At 39.0% G+C, this 17,961-nt stretch overlaps 1 protein-coding gene across 2 annotated transcripts in view; it reads left to right on the forward strand.

Moving 5' to 3' along the window:
* The window catches only part of PDS5B (PDS5 cohesin associated factor B), a gene marked incomplete at its 5' end in the record, with an annotated part of 97,292 nt that overhangs the window by 70,902 nt on the left and 8,429 nt on the right, over positions 1–17,961 (forward strand). The window contains 7 exons of one of the 2 annotated variants that reach the window (XM_084264677.1): positions 2,732–2,936; positions 6,513–6,627; positions 6,992–7,124; positions 7,930–8,049; positions 8,363–8,425; positions 11,645–11,790; positions 13,713–13,818. In XM_084264677.1, coding sequence (XP_084120803.1) covers positions 2,732–2,936; positions 6,513–6,627; positions 6,992–7,124; positions 7,930–8,049; positions 8,363–8,425; positions 11,645–11,790; positions 13,713–13,818 — 888 coding nt within the window. The remainder of the gene's footprint in view (positions 1–2,731; positions 2,937–6,512; positions 6,628–6,991; positions 7,125–7,929; positions 8,050–8,362; positions 8,426–11,644; positions 11,791–13,712; positions 13,819–17,961) is intronic. The other variant, XM_084264678.1, reaches the window with a different exon arrangement.

Here is a 17,961-nt window from a genome sequence, read left to right on the forward strand (position 1 = left end):
CACTGATACTATAGTGGAACATATTCTCCTGTAGGCTGTCAAGTCATATAGACACCCACACAGGGATGTGATCACAGACAACCAAGACGGTTTTACAAAGGACAAATCCCACCTGACTCATCTAGTAGCCTTTTACAATGAAGTATGGCATCAGTGGGTAAGGGAAGAGCAACTGATGTAAGTTCCAGAACTGGAGTTCTATAAGGCCTCTGACAGAGTCTCACCCAACATTCTTGTCTCTAAATTGGAGAAATAAAGTTTCCTAGAGCCAGCAAAGTGCACTTGTGGTCCAGAAAGCCAACCATCCTGGGCTGCATCAAAACCAGCGTGACTGACAGGTCAATGGAGGTGATTCCCTTCTACTCTGGTGAAACTGCAGCTCTGGAGCCCCAGCATAAAAAGGACACTGAGCTGTTTGCCAGTGGACCAACCTTGTGATTCTGTGATTGGAATCCATTTCAGGATGGTACACACTGATCATTCTAAAAGTTTATTCATTCTTTACACTGTCAAGTCTAGCCACAGATTAGGACATCCAGGTGATGTCAGGGCTGACTCTAGCATTATGTAATTTACAGCAAATTTTCTTTAAGTGGACAGATCAGGAAGCAGATCAAGCAGAATGAAAAGCTTAATTTTTACAGGCTGTAGAGGCTGCACAGGTTCTCCTATGGTTCTGTGCTGGCTGGGTTTGTTTTGGTTTGGTTTACACTGCCATTTTGCAATTGGGAGTGATTAGAGTGCAGGATACATAATTGTGTTAAGGTTCTATTAAGGTTGCACTGGTGAACAGAGACTGTGTGATGATTAAATGTATGTAGTTTTAGTCATTTAGTAAGTAATGTATGTGCCTGGCCAAACATGTTAGCTCAGCAGCACTTAAGTTCTTTGATCTGCAGAACCAATTTTGATGTCAGCAGAGCTTCATAATGGTGTAGACTAGAAAATAATTGGGCATAGTATTAAGCAGTTCAATGTTTAACAGGCTTTAAGACCAGATTTAAGATCTAATAAGCCTAGCTGTTGCAAAATGCAATTTTAATTCTATTTAGAATAAATCTTTTAAATTGCATAAGTTTTGTGTATTTAAAAAAATCCCCAAGCTTTCTCAGTTTCCTTTGTCAACTCAGAGTGTTTTAATTGTTTAAGCAGATCTTCATCCATGTTCAGGTATCAGTTCTGAGAGGTACATGCTGCTTTGCAAATATTTTCTAAAAACTGAGGAATAGGTGCAATTGGGCTGACATATGGGGTTTATTTGTATGCTATTAGACATATAGAATTTGAGTTTGGAGCTGAATCAGTCCAATTTTTGCCACACAAACACCATCAGTGACAATGAGCTACACCTTCCTTTGTCCTCTTGAGTCAGGGAGGCATCCTTCCTTGTCAATATACCATCTAGACATGGGTCTCTTGTGAGCTTTCCCAAGGCTTTAGACATAGGTAATGATATGGAGCAGGAAGAAAGGGCTATATCTTCACCTTCTTCTGGGGAGTAGGTTTGTTATAAAGAAGCAGTAAATCATGGGTAGTTATGGTTTGGGTTTGTAATCTGGGATTGCTTCAACTGTGATTACAATTAAGTCATTTCTGGACTTGAGTCCAGAAAAGATGACTGTAGCTTGAAACAAAGAAGGGAAAATGGGGCTTGATAAGTTTCTTCTGGATTTAATTTTTGGGTGGGAGGAGAGGTAGTCTTATAGTCTTATTTTACATAATACATCATCTCTTTTGATGCTACCAGTGGCCAGGTTTCATATCTGCACTCCTGTTGGCTCATAGCTGGAAGCCCTCTTCAATCTTTTCTGGTGTCAAAACTGGCATTTGATTAAAGTAACTGTTTATTTCTGCTTCATTAATGCTTTTTCCTAATATTTAGAGATAACAAATCTTTCCTCTTGAGCTTTTTTTTTTTTTTTTGGCAGGTTGAATATGTCAAGTTCTCTTGGTTGCCTTGTTTACTATGTGCTTTTCTGTACATTTCCTTCTAACTTTTTTCTACTCTGCTTCTGTTTACCGTCCTTGTTTTGGGTTGCTGAATGGTTTGTGGTATAATGAGTGCTGTCTTAAAGTGTCTAGGCTAATTTCACACTGAGAATTTTAAAGTCAGTGCCTTTTCTGGTACTGTGTTGCTGAATAAATTATACAAGTGAGTTTGCTGCCTTTGGATTATTTCACTTTGAGTTTTATGGCAACTACTAGCCACAATTTACTCTCTTCCTTTGTCAACGATAGTTTCTGTATTTCCACAGTAGAATGGAAATTGTCTCTTCAGGACTCAAACTTATTTAGTATTTCTTTTGAATTCTATGCAGTTTCTAATACTAATGCCTTGATGAAAAATTGTGAAACTACAGTAGTAAAATCAACACAGTGGTTACTGGTCTTTAAATGACTTGGGCTGCACAAACCAAGTGATGCTGTTGTAAACAATCTCCATGCCTGAGTACTTTGCTAAATTAGGCCTTGGGTCCTGAGTGCAATTTCTAAACCTTAGCTTTACTCCTGGTCAGAAGGAGAGCTTCAGCTGATTAACTGAATTGCTTTGAATTGGCATCAAAAAACCATTCTTAGAATTCCTATTTTACTGTAGCTGCAAAATCTGAGGGTAACTTTGGCATATTTAGCCAGGCTCCCATGTGCTATTTCCAGTCTATATAAAAACTTCTAAAAGTTGACTGTTACCTTGTTTTTTTGGTTTTGCCTTTTTATTTGTTGTTTTTCATAGGATGAATGTTACCAAGTGAGACAGATATTTGCTCAGAAACTTCACAAAGGCCTTTCTAGACTACGGCTGCCCCTGGAATACATGGCTATCTGTGCACTGTGTGCAAAAGATCCTGTGAAGGAGAGGAGAGCTCACGCTAGGCAGTGCCTTGTCAAGAACATCAACGTCAGGAGGGAGTATCTGAAGCAACACGCAGCAGTCAGTGGTAAGAGAAGCTGCCTTTTGGTACAGGTGCTATAGTTCCAGTGTAAATGTGAGTAGGTTGTGAAAATGTTGATGCTTTTCTGGTTTTATATGTAGAATGGCTGTAAGTTTGACTTGGGTGCATCTAATAAAAATTGAGAATAGAGTCCACGCTTTCTTTTGAGTGTTTCAACAGGCATCTCTGAGATCTTTCTGACTTGTTAAAAGCTCTGCCAGTGCTTATGCCTAAATATATTAAGTAGTTTTTCTCAAGGCAGCTGTGTACTGTTTGAAATGAATGGTTAATTGTGTTGTAAGTCAAGTGAGAATGATTTATTTTACTTCAGTAATTAGTAATATGCAACCTTAATGGCATAAATGCTGAACAAAATTGACTGTCTTTGTGTGCTGCATTGAGTAGCTTCTTGTCTTGTGCTGGCAAAGGACTGTATTTGTAAGCACTTCAGCTTGAGTTTGTGTAGTGCTTTCTTCTCAGTGCTAGCAGTTTGATCATGGGGTTGCTTTCTAGATTATTGTGGACTAATGTTAACTTTTTCTTTAATAAAATCAGTCCCTTTTGCTTTTGACTTACTCAGAGCACATACAGCATGGCAATGCTGGTACATGGCCATAGGAAGAATTAGACCTTTGTGAAGAGCTATGGGCACTCTGAATAAAAGTTTTAGCAAGTTTTGTTTCTTTGAAAGAAGACATGTGCCTTAGTCCCCCTTAAACTTTGATCAGAGAATAAGTCTGCAGAGAAATGCTTTTGTGTATTGTTAATTAGGCTTAGAGTGGTGATTTTCTCCCTCTTCAATAACATGTAAAAAAGAAAAATCCATTGAGTAAATGCCTTTAAATCATTCGAAGAATATTCCTCTTGAAAGTTGAAAACTCTTTTTTCATGTGTTTTGGGGGAATTTCAGCAAATGTTGAAAAGGTGATAAACTTCTGAATACCTTGCTGAAGGAAAAATCCCTAAGGACTGGTACCTGATAGTGAAATGCCTTTGTTCTACACTTACCCTTTACATGCTGGCAGGAATTACTATCTGGCCTCTTAAATCCTCTAAATCCTAATCAGAGGAGAAGCCACTCAAGAAGAGACCTATTCTGATTACGTCTCTTAGTAGTTTCATCTCTGGCGTAGGAACCTTGGTGTTCAGAGGCTGGACTTTCAGGTGCAAGTCAGTAAGTAGCAAAATTGCAAGAGGAAAGATGAACATTTTTTAACAAGTTTCTTCTAAATAGTCATAAGGGCCTGTCATGAGGGCAATTGTCAGGTTCTAGTTATAAGTGCTGGTAGTTCATGTCCATAAAACCACCTCAGCTTTTGGGTTGTGTCTGTCTTCATTAGAGACAAGGAAAGAATTTATAAACACTTTTTGACATGACAGGGTTAAATATCTGTCAATATTTATCCCTTTCCTATATTCTCTGAATCTGGTCCACTTTGTTTTCCAAACCCAGTTGGAATTATTACTACAGTTATATTAGGAACTGTACAAGGCAGGTAGTTAATGAGACATTGAGTTCATGAGCTGTTGATGAGCATTCTATTGAAGATGTTAATTATTACAAATAATAGCAGGTTGGTTTGCCTGGGACATGTCTAAGGCAAGCCAATTTTGCTAGTGTTCTGAAATCATAATTATGTTCTTGTTCTTCCCTGCTACAGCTTCATTTGTTTTAGTTATGCAAACAGCTGCTGGCTAAAATGCAGGACAGTGCTTGAAGAAGTGAAGATGTTTTTAAAGTTAATAGCAGAATGTCAATTGAAATGCATTAAAAACTGCTTTGCAAAGTACACTGGATTTCAATTACTTAAATATAACTTGACATAGAAATTGGGTGAATTTATTATTTCTTTCAAACCTTATGATGGCATACAGTCTATATAGTAGATGTATTACTCTTGATAATTAACTGCACTGGCTGCAATGCCTGTCTACAAGTGTATCCTCAGAACCTGACAGCACTCTCTTTTGTGGGCATTTATTATTTGAATGCTTTCCTTGCTATTATGAATGAATCCAAATATTTTCTGTAGGCTGTGCATTATCCCTATTTATGCAGACCTTTAAGAATGGGATAGATTAAGGCTTGACTTGTGCATGGCAATTATTTAGTCAGTCTTGTGAAATCTACAATAGTGTCTCACAATAGTTGTCAAGCACATCTCATGTGATGTATGAATACATATATTAAAGATAAAGTCAGTTTTCTAATGTATTTTTAAATAGCTTTCAAGTATTATTATATATAAATATTTACAGTTTTGACTTGTTATTCATAACCTAATATGGGATAGCTAAAACCTACCAAAAGATTTCCCAGACTTGATCATGTTTTTTCACCACTGACTACCTCAAAAATGTGACTTTTTTTTTTAATAATCTACACACACACCCCCCAAATAAATAAGCAGATCTAGGAAGTCCCCTCCTTCCTTCATATGCACATCCAAGTGTTTATCTGTAAGCAAGTTAATACTATGGTTTGGTACTTGCCATGCACTCAAGATCAGATGCTTGTACCACAGTAATATGTGTAGAATACTAGCATGTCTTCCTTGCCTGTTGGCTTGCCTGCTGCACAGGGTACAGGTTTAATAACTTAGGTGTGTTCCACATCCTTCAGTTCTTCTCAGTCACCAGGCTGAAGAAGCAGCATGGACATTTACTGCAAAATGCTTTCTGACTTTTGATGTACAACGTTGTCCTTTGTTGTCCTGCCCTCTTGGGTATGACCTCTTTTATTCAGATTTTTGTCATCAAACTTAGAGGTGGTGAAGTTCATTCTGCTTAGTGTTGGGTAGCTCAGGAATTTTTTGTTGCCTTGTGGATTGTGTATTTTGTGATCCTAACACTGAGAGGGCCTTTGGCAGCAATCCTTACTTTTTTGAATCTCCAAGGAAAATTGGCCATCTGACTGTTGTGAAGACTTTGTCCTGCAGCCCTTGCTTGGGACCACTTACAGGTCTTAGAGGATGCTAGAAGAGGTTTTGAATGTTTTGAATGTTGTAGTTTGGTTGTGCTGCTCTGTTCAATTGGATTGACCTTTTCAAACTCAGTCAACTACTGCTTTACTACCTGTCCCTTTGTTAAACAGATAAAACCAGCTGTGGGTTTGGAGAACATCATGGCAGTTTGCATGCTAAGGGCATTTCATTTCTGTTGACAGCAGGGCTGGATGCTGCTGTGCCCAAAGAAAGAATAGCAGCTTACCCTGCAGTTGTGCTGGTCTCTCACTTTGTAGTTAACAAGGATTTTGTGATCTATCCTTGCTTCTGTTTTTCAGTGTTTCAGAATACAAGCTTTGAACCAAGGAAAGGAATGGGAGTGTAGGGTATATAGATGTATGGAGAAGTTTCTCTAAGGTAGCTAGAAAATATGCAGCCATGGTTGAGAGTCTTAAAATCTTAACTCTTGAATTTATGAAATATCTGCACATCTACCTTGAGATGGAACATCATAAAGAAGTCTATGTGTGTCTATACTTCATCTTTATATATGCTGACCTTAAATTTTGCTCTGTAGTAGATAAAGCATATTTTTTTGGTGTGTAGTCTTTTGATGCATCTTTCTTCTGCTTTTCAGAGAAACTCTTGTCACTTCTACCAGAGTACGTTGTTCCTTACACTATTCATCTTCTAGCTCATGATCCAGATTATGTCAAAGTCCAGGACATTGAGCAACTCAAGGACATTAAAGAGTAAGACTGCTTTTAATAAAATTTTGAGGGTTAAAACAGTCTAGCTTTATTCTTAGTGAAATTCTAATCCATTGTGGTACCCTGATACACTGTCTGGTGCACATAACAGTGCTGTAAAATGTTGTATAAAATAGTATATATGGGGTTTTAGGGCTCTCATATTTTAGAGGGAACTTCACCTTCTGTTTATCCTACCTTCATTTCATTTCTTCTATAGAATTTGTTTCTCACCTTTGGACTGGTTCAAATTCCTACTGCTAGTAAAACCTAGAGTAAACCACTTTTCTCAAATGTGCTTTTTTAATATAAGATTATTTTTGTGTGTGTGTGTTTATTCATGAGGAGTACTGCATTTCCCCATCAGGTGCCTGTGGTTCATACTTGAAATACTGATGGCTAAAAATGAAAACAACAGTCATGCATTTATCAGAAAAATGGTAGAAAATATCAAACAGACTAAGGATGCTCAAGGGCCAGATGATGCAAAAATGAATGAAGTGAGTGATACTTTTTGATTGGAAATCCTATTTAGCTCTGTCCTGCTTCTGGAATTAGTTGCTTTTTGTTACACATCAACTTTTAAAATGTCTTTCAATCGAATTTTATGTGGGAGATGAAATGTTACATGCTGGGATGATTATATTTTTTGTAGCTTAGATGACAGTTATTTTCCTGTGCTTCACTAGATCTTGCACATCTGCAAGGGATTTGTAACAGTTCACAGTCCTTCTGTTTCTGTCTCAGTAAGATTATTAAACAATAGCTCTAAATATATGTAGATTATAGTTTTTACTGCTTATATCATCCATTAAAGTGCTTTGCAATATTTTAGCTTAACAGTGCAAGAGTAAACTTAGTATAGGAGGAAAAATACATGCATTAGATGTCTCCAGTGTGGATTGTGTAGTGAGTGTACCAAACCTGCTCTTAGTTTTGAGGTTTTTAATTGCCTATTGTGCAGATCTGTCACAGTTCTGCTTTTCCCAAAGATAGGATTTTTTTGGTGGATAATTTTTTTTTAGCTTTGTCTTTGAAACTGTTGGCATACAGTATTCTTAAGTGTAGAAAGATCATGAAAGCTGGCTCTGTTCAACTGCTGGGCCATCAGTGCTTGTGTCTTTTGCTCCTATATTTTAGTACCCTTCAATATCCAGTTTGAGATGCAGGCTAATATTAAATGTATAAGGTGATTTCTTTAAAACTGTGAATTTTTATAGTTCTGTGTTCAAAAGATGCTGTCTTTTGTTCAAGATCTTTGATAACTCCTAAAGTATTATTTGTTTTAAATGTCATTATTTACAGAAACTATACACAGTCTGTGATGTAGCAATGAACATCATTATGTCCAAAAGTACAACGTACAGTTTGGAATCCCCTAAAGACCCTGTACTTCCAGCTAGATATTTTACTCAACCTGATAAGGTATGACTTCACATTTAATTTTTCTTGAGATAAGTAATTTTTGGTTGTAATTCTGGGGTTTTTAATAGTTCTTGTAACCTCAGACTTCTCCCTTTGATAATGTAGTTGAAAATACACATATAAATATTTATGAAAACATCTATTTATACACATACTGATTTTTCCCCCATGAGACCCTGTTATTCAGGTTTAAAATTCTAAAACCAGAAATGATGTAAAGAAAATCTTTCAGTGCTACTTCCACAATGTATATATCTTGTTCATTGACTGTTGCTGTGATTTCTCCTGTTCTCCACCCCCTCTTTCTTTACAGAATTTCAGTAACACCAAAAACTATCTCCCTCCGGAAATGAAGTCTTTTTTTACTCCTGGAAAGGTGGGTATGGTGGGGCAGTTTGGGTGGCTTTGGTTCTGTTTGCATCTTTTTGTCATGTGTGTGTTGTGGGGTTTTTTTTGGTTTAGTTTTGGTTTGGTTTTTTGTTTGGTGGGGGGGTTTTTTTAAGAAAACTGAGATGTAGTTAATGAAACTTCAAGTTTAAGAAAATAGATGTGCTTATATTACAAAAGTTGGGAAACAGGTAGAAAGAGATAGTTAGAATGGAAAACTGCTACTTTGGTTGTGGTAGTAGTAGGGAAAGCCTGTTGTCTTGAAAAAGAAAGTCCAAAAAATCCCAACAAACCAACCCATGATATTTAACAAGTGTGTAAAGTGATTAACTTTTTTTTCTCTGCAGAAGACACTGGTATTGTATATGAAGTGACAACTCTGGAGAACTTTTAACATAAATGATTTTAAAAATCATGTAAATTAATGTTTGACAAAGTTGAATTCCATTTTTGAGTATCTTAGGAGATAACTGGCTGTTGTATGGTCACACTAACTTGTTCTTTCTAAATACACATTGTATTCAATGGCAACTGTTTTAATTCACTAAAGCTAAACCCAGGTCCTCTTTAGAATACAACTAAAATGTAGTGAAGGAAAAGACAAATTGTGGTTTTCATCTGGATGAATGTGCCCAGTTCTAGATTGAAGGAGAATGTTCATTTACTACCTTGCAAAAGAAATAAAAGCCCATCATGTTCAGTGCCCTTCACTCTGCTAATGAAGCATTAGCTTTGAGCTCCTCACTTACTAATAGTGGAGGAATGCAAGTTAGGAAAAAATGCAAATGTACAGGAGCATCTGTTTGGTTAGAAGCTGGAAGCCAACATTTGTTGACTGGAATACATCACCACTGTATTGTTCCTTTGAGTATTTGAACTCAATGGATTAGAGATTCATTTCTTCCTTTCAAAAACTATTGTGTATTCAGGAAGTTGTGTGGTTTTGATCAGTAGTTAATATTGTTATCCCGTGTAGTTTTTGACATAAAATAGTCTTGCTAGATTTTCCCAAGCTTAATACATTAAGTGTACAATATTAAACAAAATAGCTGTTTATTCTATTACAAAAAAATCAAAGAATGCTTGAGGTTGAAAGGGACTTCTGGAGGTCACCTAGTCCAAAGCCTTTCTGACTTTCCTCATATGAGAAATGCTACAGTCCCTTGTTTAGCATAGTGGCCTTTTGCTGGACTCTCTCCAGTAGTTCCATGTGCCAGCAGATCAAGAGGGGTGATTCTACCCCTCTGCTCTGGTGAGACCTCATCTGTAGTACAGTGTCCAGCTTTGGAGCCCTCAACATAAGGAGGACATGGACCTGTTGGAGCATATTCAGAGGAGCCTTAAAAATGATCAGAGGGCTAGAACACCTCTCCTGTGAAGACAGGCTGAGAGAGTTGGGCTTGTTCAGCATAGGGAAGAGAAGGCTCAGGGGGGACCTTATAGCAGCCTTCCTGTATCTGAAAGTTGCCTCTAAGAAAGCTGGGGAAGAACTGTTCATGAGGGGGTTTAGTAGTAGGACAAGGGGTAATGGTTTTAAACTCAAAAAGGGGAGATTTAGGTTGGATATCAGAAAAAAAATTCTTCAGTATGAGGGTGGTGGATCACTGGAACATGTTTTCCAGAGATGTAGTGGAGGCCCCATCCCTGGATATATCCAAGGTCAGGCTTGATGAGTCTCTTGAGCAACCTGATCTAGTGAAGATGTCTCTGTTTACTTGCAGGGGGTTGGCACTAGATGACCTCTAAATGTCCCTTCCAACCTTACACATTCTGTGATTCTATATCCTAACTGAAATTCTTGTCACCCTAAAGTAGCTTTTATCATCTTTTAAATTTCTAACACCAGCTACTGTAGCTCCTTTTTTGCTGTTCTGAAATTCTGTAACAAAAAGCAGAGGTGTATTTGACCTCCAAAAATTTTCACTCACTTCACCGGTTAATCATGAGACCAGCATGGAATGGGAGTTGCTCTAGGGGGTTCTGGCTTTGTGAGTGGAAGACTGGTTGAGCAGGGATGGATATAAGCAGGGACAGTATCTGAGGGCAGCAAGGCTCTGAGTGTAGGTTCTGAGGCAAGGGAGGAGCTGTTAGTGCAGGCCTGTTGGTGTTACTCCCTCCTTAGCAGGAAGTCCAGTCCACTGTGAACATTGTTTAAGCTTTTTATATTTGCTTATTAATTACCATTAAGTTTTAAAGTAATAGATATAAATTCATAAACTGGATTTTGCTCTCCAAGGTTTACTTTTGGAAACAACCTGCTGCTTTTCTTGTACTCAGTGCAGGGTGGATATTTGGTTTAAGTGTAAAATTCCCTCTGGCTATAAAAAGTATAATCAGCACATCCATGGTGCATGTCTCTGAGGAAGGAACACTCAATGCTGCTATGATACACATGCTCAACTTTTTTTAGCTGTTGCTAACTTGAGACATAGCTAGAATCTCATGTTGCCATAGAAGATGGATCATTCTAGATGACAAGAAATGTGGGGAGTGGTCTTTAATTCAACATTTTTGTACATGGGTGTTTGTCATATGGGTGTATTTTCTTTAGGAGTAACTGAACTCTTTCAGCTCCCTGAAACGTTGGTATGAGCTGGAGATACTTGACATCTCTGAAAGATAATCCACTTAAATGAATAACATGAAGCTCATCAGTGTCTGGAAATGTTGGCACCTATTAACAGCCTAACATTTTTAAACCTGGGCATGAAACATCACAATCTTTTCCACAATATTGGATTTTTTTGAGGCTCTCATTCACTCCTTGAAGCTAGCATGTGCATCATTACAGCTAAGCCAGTCTAGTGGCTGCTCTGCTGGAAGGGCTCTCCTACTGCTGCTTCTGTTTTGCCAGTACAGATACTTACCTGATCCAAATGGTGACCTGGGTCAGGCAAATAGATCTGCAGAAAGCAAACTGCAGGAAAAAGTCCTCAAGTCATTTACTGCAAGCTCAGGTGAGCAGCCAGTACTACCAGTGAGAAGGGGACTGAATAGAAGGGTGTAGAGAGAAGAATGCTGTAGGCAGCCAACTACTTGATTACAGCTTTGTCATCTTCCTTCTGCTGCCTGTTGTAAGTTTCATATGAAAATGTTTATAGATTTGTGCTAAAATTAAGGTGTTGCTTGTGAGTATTTGAAGCACAGTGCATGTTAACAATATCTGAACGTGTAGCTTCAAGTAAAGGAAATATATTTTTGGTTTCAGCCCAAAGCAGCCAATGTTCTTGGAGCAGTTAATAAGCCTCTTTCGTCAGCAGGCAAGCAGTCTCAGTCCAAATCTGCACGAATGGAAACTGTAAGCAATGCCAGCAGCAGCTCAAATCCAAGCTCTCCAGGAAGGATCAAAGGGAGGTTGGTAGACAACAAAGGAGCTTTGATATTTCAAGTATTTGTAATGGAAACTTTGAATATTTCTATCGTGTTTTGGAAGTGAGAAACAAAATTCTGGTCTCTTCTTTTGAAGAAGGTTACTCTACCACGTGGGTATAACCAACACCAGGGATTTGGCTTTCAAACTCCAGAAATAAATTGGCTTTAAAAAAACCCAAACACACACCATCACCACCACCCTCCCACCCCCCTGTCAAAAAGAAATGGAATCACATCCAGAGTTGGCTGTAGCAGGGAAGGAGACCCTGACATATTCCATTTTTAATATATATAGAAACCTGCCATGTATATGTGTATATAGATGTATGTGTACATAAATCTGCAGCTCCTAGGAACCTTGTGGTCTGGTGTTACACTAACAACATGCCTCAGACAGTGAGGACTGGTAGGCTGCTGTTTTGTTCTCACATGACTTCCTCCTCTGTAAATTTCTCCTGTGCTTTGCTGGACTCTGCAGATAAACAGTTTTGGAGTTTTACATTCCTTCCGTGATGAAGAGGGGAATGTACTGTAATGCTGTGGAAGCTGATTCTAGTTATCTGTCTCTAAAAAATACAGCTTATTTTGTGTCAGTTTTTTAGGTTATTTATTGGTTGTTCTTAGGTTCCTTTTTAAACTGAAAGTCACATTCTCATGGATTTTTTTCCCCAGTCGTTTAGAGATTACACAGCCCCCACACTTCATATTTTCTCATATTAATTGAAGGCTGTCAAGAAATGTTATGTTTGGAACTGAGACTTCTCATTTGGTTTATAATGTAGTGCATTTTTACAAGAAATACTCAACTCCATGGAAAGTCCACAGAAAAGTTTATTTCTTACAAGTCGTGTTGGTTCACATGCTGAAATACATTATTGGCTAAAGGTGGTTTGGAATCCAAATTGTTCTATATGTATAGTGAAATAAATCTGAGACTGATACTGTTCTGCACCCAGTTCATCAAAAAAAATGCTGCACTCACAGCATAACACGTTCTGTCATCTTCATGATCTCCCCAGTTCACATAAGTTAAACTGATTAATCTTCTGAGTGGAGATACTGAAGAAGAAAAGTCCTCTGGAAGTGGTGGTAATGATATTCATGGTATTTCCAATCCAGTCTGACTGACACAGACAAGTTTGCATCTGTTAAGATGATGTAGAAAAACTGGGCTTCCAATTATGTCACAGCTACTGCAGATTTTATACTCGTAGGAGTGAGAATGTCTTTCTCAGTCTGTGCAGTACCCAGGCCAGGAAGTTAAGAGTCTGTGTATTTGAATACCATTTTTCATTTCAAAACAGAGCATGTTTAAATGTTTAAAATGTTGCTTCTATCTGCCCCAGGGCAGATAAAACTACCTTTGTGTATTGGCTTTTGGGTATTACCTTTTATCTCTGGGTCCCAGTGCTTTATGTATGCAGGGGGTAGTATTGTCCACATCTACATATGTAGAAGCTGAGATAAAAATTAAATCACTGCCCTAAATAACAGAAAGCTGAGGGATTAACTGATCTCCAAAATTTAAACCTGTTGGGTTATTGCACAAACATTACCATAGGAAACCATGTGTTCTTAGGCAGCTCTGTGGAGTTTTTTAGTATATGAAAGCATATGCAAATGTTTACACACAGATCTCTTGTAATTCAGTAAGATGCTTCTGTTTCAAAAAGATGCTTTAAAAAAGAAAATTCAGCTTGTCTTATGATTGACACCTTTGCCCTGAGACTTAAATGTTCTGACCTGTGATATGTGGTAGCCAGAGTGAAAGGTTCTTTCTGCCAGGTTGTTCATGGTTTAGGAATAGATTTCTTCTGAAAATTACTGTTCTTAATATATATATTTTTAAATGATTGCCCACTCTATTATAATAAATGAGGAGAATAAATGTTTCTTCATTCTAGGCTTGACAGTACTGAAATGGACCACAGTGAAAATGAAGAATTCACACTGGCTTCACCTTTACCAGGGAAGAAAACTGACAAAAGGGACGACTCTGATCTTGTAAGGGTGAGCTGTTTGGTTGCATTGCAGATGTTTCATTTTAAGTCACCAGGACATAAAATAAAAATTAATGTGATCATACTTGATCTAATCCAAGAAACTACACTGAAACATGAAACTGAATTGATCCTGTAAAATACTGGAAGATCTCTTTGCAATGAAAACATGGTTCAGCTTGTTTGTTGTGTGTATGGTACATGCATCATAGGGGCAGCTCCTGTAAGCTTTCAAGATTACCAGTTGTAATTTGCAGGATACTGATGGTATTGGCAGGGGTACTTTCTGCTAGAGCTAGGTTGGTAAGAACTGATCCACAATTTGTCTCATTCTCAGGATTTGTTGGTGAAGCACTTGGCACACACTGTTAAAGATAATTTTTTTTTTGTATGTGTTTGCTTAATGTTTGTTTGACATACAACTTTGGGAAAAATTAATTGGATGAGTTTAAGAATAATCAGCTCTACAGGAGTTTTGGGGGAGCAGTTTAACCTGTCTGAAATTTCAGGTTGTCTTCTGAGAGTGTGAAAGCCTGTATCATACATAAATTCTTGCTTGCAGCTAGGAGAGTGTTTTGATGTATTATTCTTGCCTTTTTCTGTACTGTCCCATTACTGGTGCTGAGGCATGTTCTCCTTTTCTAGCCAGCTGGGTTTTCCTTTCATCAGCTGTAAGGAATAGCAACTGTTTGTTCTGCTGGTTATCTAGAACACCAAAAGGGCACCAGGATTTGAGATTGGATTTAGAAGTTCAAGGAAGAGTTTCCTGAGTAGCCATTCAGATTCTGTTTTCTTGTGCATAGTTTGTACTGCAGTGAAGGCAGGAAGATGCTTGGTTCTGAATGCCAGGTATCAGAATGGTGTCAGTGCTCTGCTCTTTTACAGTGTCAGGATCTTCCAGGAGAAATTATCTGTGTGTGTCTAAGCTTTTAGTGAATGAGCACTAACCAAACCTGTGGGTTGTTTGGACAGTGCACATAATAACATGCTTTAACTTTTGGTCAGCCCTGAATTAATTAGGCAGTTGGACTTGGGTGATCATAGGTTTCTTCCAACTGAAAATATTCTACTATTCCTATTCTGTTCTAACCAAGGCCTTGGAGAGCAGCAGGCCTTTGAAAATGGTAGCCTTGATCTTACTAATTCTTACTGATGGATGGATGTATTTATGTAATTGGTAGTGCTAAAGATTCCTAATGAGGAGATCAAAGCCAGTTTGGACTCTCACTCCAGATGTATTGTTTTAACGTGCTAATGAAATTATAAGCAGGCTAAAGGTTGTCTTGAGCAGCATTTACAGCTGTATCAGAACACAGAAAAATAAACCACCAGAGAAAAGTATAATTGCATTGTAATTCTAGGAGCAGTTCAAATAATAGTAATTTCACATACTACTACTTTGATTCTTTGTGTCTTAAGAGCAGTTGACAGTCTGTAAATTTTATAGCACTTGGGATATGCTTGAAAAAGCAATAATAAAAAAGGATCAGGTTTGTTACAATTGGATTTTCAAGAATGCATTATGGTTGTCCTATATCTGATGTCACTGCTGCTTTATTTTGACTGCCTGATATTCCTCTATTCTCCTGTTATGTCAGTCTGCTGTTTCTTTTTTCTAGGTTGCTAGAAAAGCTACTGACTAGTAAAATCTTGAATTTTTGCTTGCCTCAAAGTCCAAGTAGCCATCTTAGGCTGTGATATTTTGTGAGAAAAGCAAACCAGCTTATAACAAAACCAGAAAAATCACAAATTGCTGGTCAATAAACCCCAAACACTTCTTAGGGTCCCTGTACTTACGTCACTTCAGCTCTAAACCTTAAAGTCTGAGAGTCCAAACAGCTCCTGGCATCCAAGTCCTGCTTAGAGGCATTAGGTTGAATAAGTAACTGATAAAACTAAGTGGTAAAACAAACACAGTTTAGTATTTAAAGATTTGACAATGCTTGCATTGCACTTTGACTAACTAAACAAGCTGCTTTAATTGATTCAGTACTCGTTTTTTGGAGCTGAGGAGCAGATAATAACTGAGAAGCAGAATTTAACTGGGGACCAGAAAGTCCATGTTTTAAAGATGACAAAACACTATTGAGGATATTTGTCTGGATTACATCACAGAGGAACGTGTTGGTTCTGAGGTCATGGGACACTGTTTAACCTCAGGGAGAAACTTGAATTTGAAACTTGGCTACAGCTACTTACCTGGTAAAAGCAGCTGCTGTGACAGATGTGAACAATCACCACAAAAGGAAATAGAACAGGGAATAAAAAGGTTGCTGTTGATCTAGATGAACAGCCTGGTCACTGAAGTAATTGAACTGGCAGGAGATGTCATCATTGTTCAATTTTCTTCTGCTGTAATTCTTTTGTCCTTCATTTTCTTTTCTTTTTCCTCATAGCCTTTTTAGCTTTGCTTCTCTTGACCAGGGTTTATGGCTGAAGTGAAGACATACCTGTAAACTGATTTCTGTCTTCTGGGAGATGTGAAAGGGAAAAAATCCCCACAACATTCAATCTGTTTTTAAGTGGCGTAACTGCCATTTGGTAGATTAAATTGCAATGTGGTAAATACTAATAAGTGAGTGTTTGCATGTGTTGAATTCATGGTCCAAAATGAAACAATCATGGTCCCTATAAAATGGTAGGTGGGTAATGTTTTCTTTCTTCCAGGGCTAGAGGTTCCTTTGACCCTAAGAGCTGCTTATTTAAATCTTAGCACTGTTAATAGTTCCTCACTGTGCACTTTAGCAAACTAAAGTGTGGAGACTTGAAGAATCACAGGATCATAGAATTGTTGAGATTGGAGAAGACCTTTAAGATCACAAAGTCTAACTGTTAACCTACCACTGCCAAGTCCACCACCAAACCAGATGTCCCTAAGCACCATATCTGCAGATCTTTTAAATACTTCCAGGGATGGTGACTCAACCACTGCATTGGGCAGCCTGTTCCAATGATTGACAACCCTTTTGGTGATTAAAGCTTTTCTAATTTTTCCTAATATCCCATCTAAACCTCCCTGGAACATCTTGAGGCCATTTCCTCTTGTCCTGTTGTGTGTTACTTGGTAGAAGAGACCAACAGTCAACTGGCTACCACCTCCTTTCAGGTAGTTGTAGTGAGTGATAAGGTCTCCCCTCAGCCTCCTCTTCTGCAGACTAAACAATCTCAGGGCCCTAGCTGCTTCTTATAACACTTGTGCTCTGGATCCTTCATCAGCTTTGTTGCTCTCCTTTGGACATGCTCCAGCACCTCAGTGTATGAGGTTTAGAGCCCAAAACTGAACACAGAGCTTGGGGTGGGACTTCACCAGTGCCAAGTGCATGAACCCACACTGACTGGGCCAGATGGCTTAGTTGTCCTGTACCTGCCACATGACGACACTCAAGGTGATTTGCTCCACCTTCTCTGGCATCAGAGTCAGACTGACAGGCCTGTAGTTCACAGGATCCTTCTCCTGGCTCTTCTTGTATATGGGCATCATGTTTCCTAGCCCCTAATCAACTAGGACCTCCCTGCTTATCCAGGGCTGCTGATAGATGATGGAAAGTGGCTTGGTGAGCACTCCTGCCAGGTCCCTCGGTACCCTTGGGTGGATCCCATCTGGCCCCATCCAAGTGGTGTGGCAGGTCACTAACCACTTCCCCTTGGACTATGGGGACTTCGTTCTGCTCCCTGTCCCTGCTTTCCAGCTCAGAGGGCTGGGTGCCTAGATGGGTGGTATGGTTGACAGAACAGAAGGAAAGGAGGCCATCCAGAGGGACCTTGACAGGCTGGAAAGGTGGGACTGGGTGAACCCAATGAGGTTCAACACTGCCAAGTGTCAGGTGTTGCACTTGGGCTGGAAGAATCCCAGACACAGACTGGGAGAAGAGCTCCTGGAGAGCAGCCCTGCTGGGAAGGACCTGGGGATTCTGGTGGATGAGAAACTTCACATGAGCCAGCAGTGGCTCTTGCAGCTCACAAGGCCAATGGGATCCTGGGCTCCATCAGGAGAGGGGTGGCAGCAGGGACAGGGAGGGGGTTGTCCCTCTCTACTCTGCCCTCGGGAGGCCCCAGCTGGAGTCCTGTGTCCAGAGCTGGGGCCCCAATACAAGAAGGATGTGGAACTGTTGGAGAGGGTTCAGAGGAGCCACAAGGATGATCAGAGGGCTGG

The sequence above is a fragment of the Gallinula chloropus genome (genome assembly GCF_964237585.1).
Source record: "Gallinula chloropus genome assembly, chromosome: 1".
Taxonomy (NCBI): domain Eukaryota; kingdom Metazoa; phylum Chordata; class Aves; order Gruiformes; family Rallidae; genus Gallinula; species Gallinula chloropus.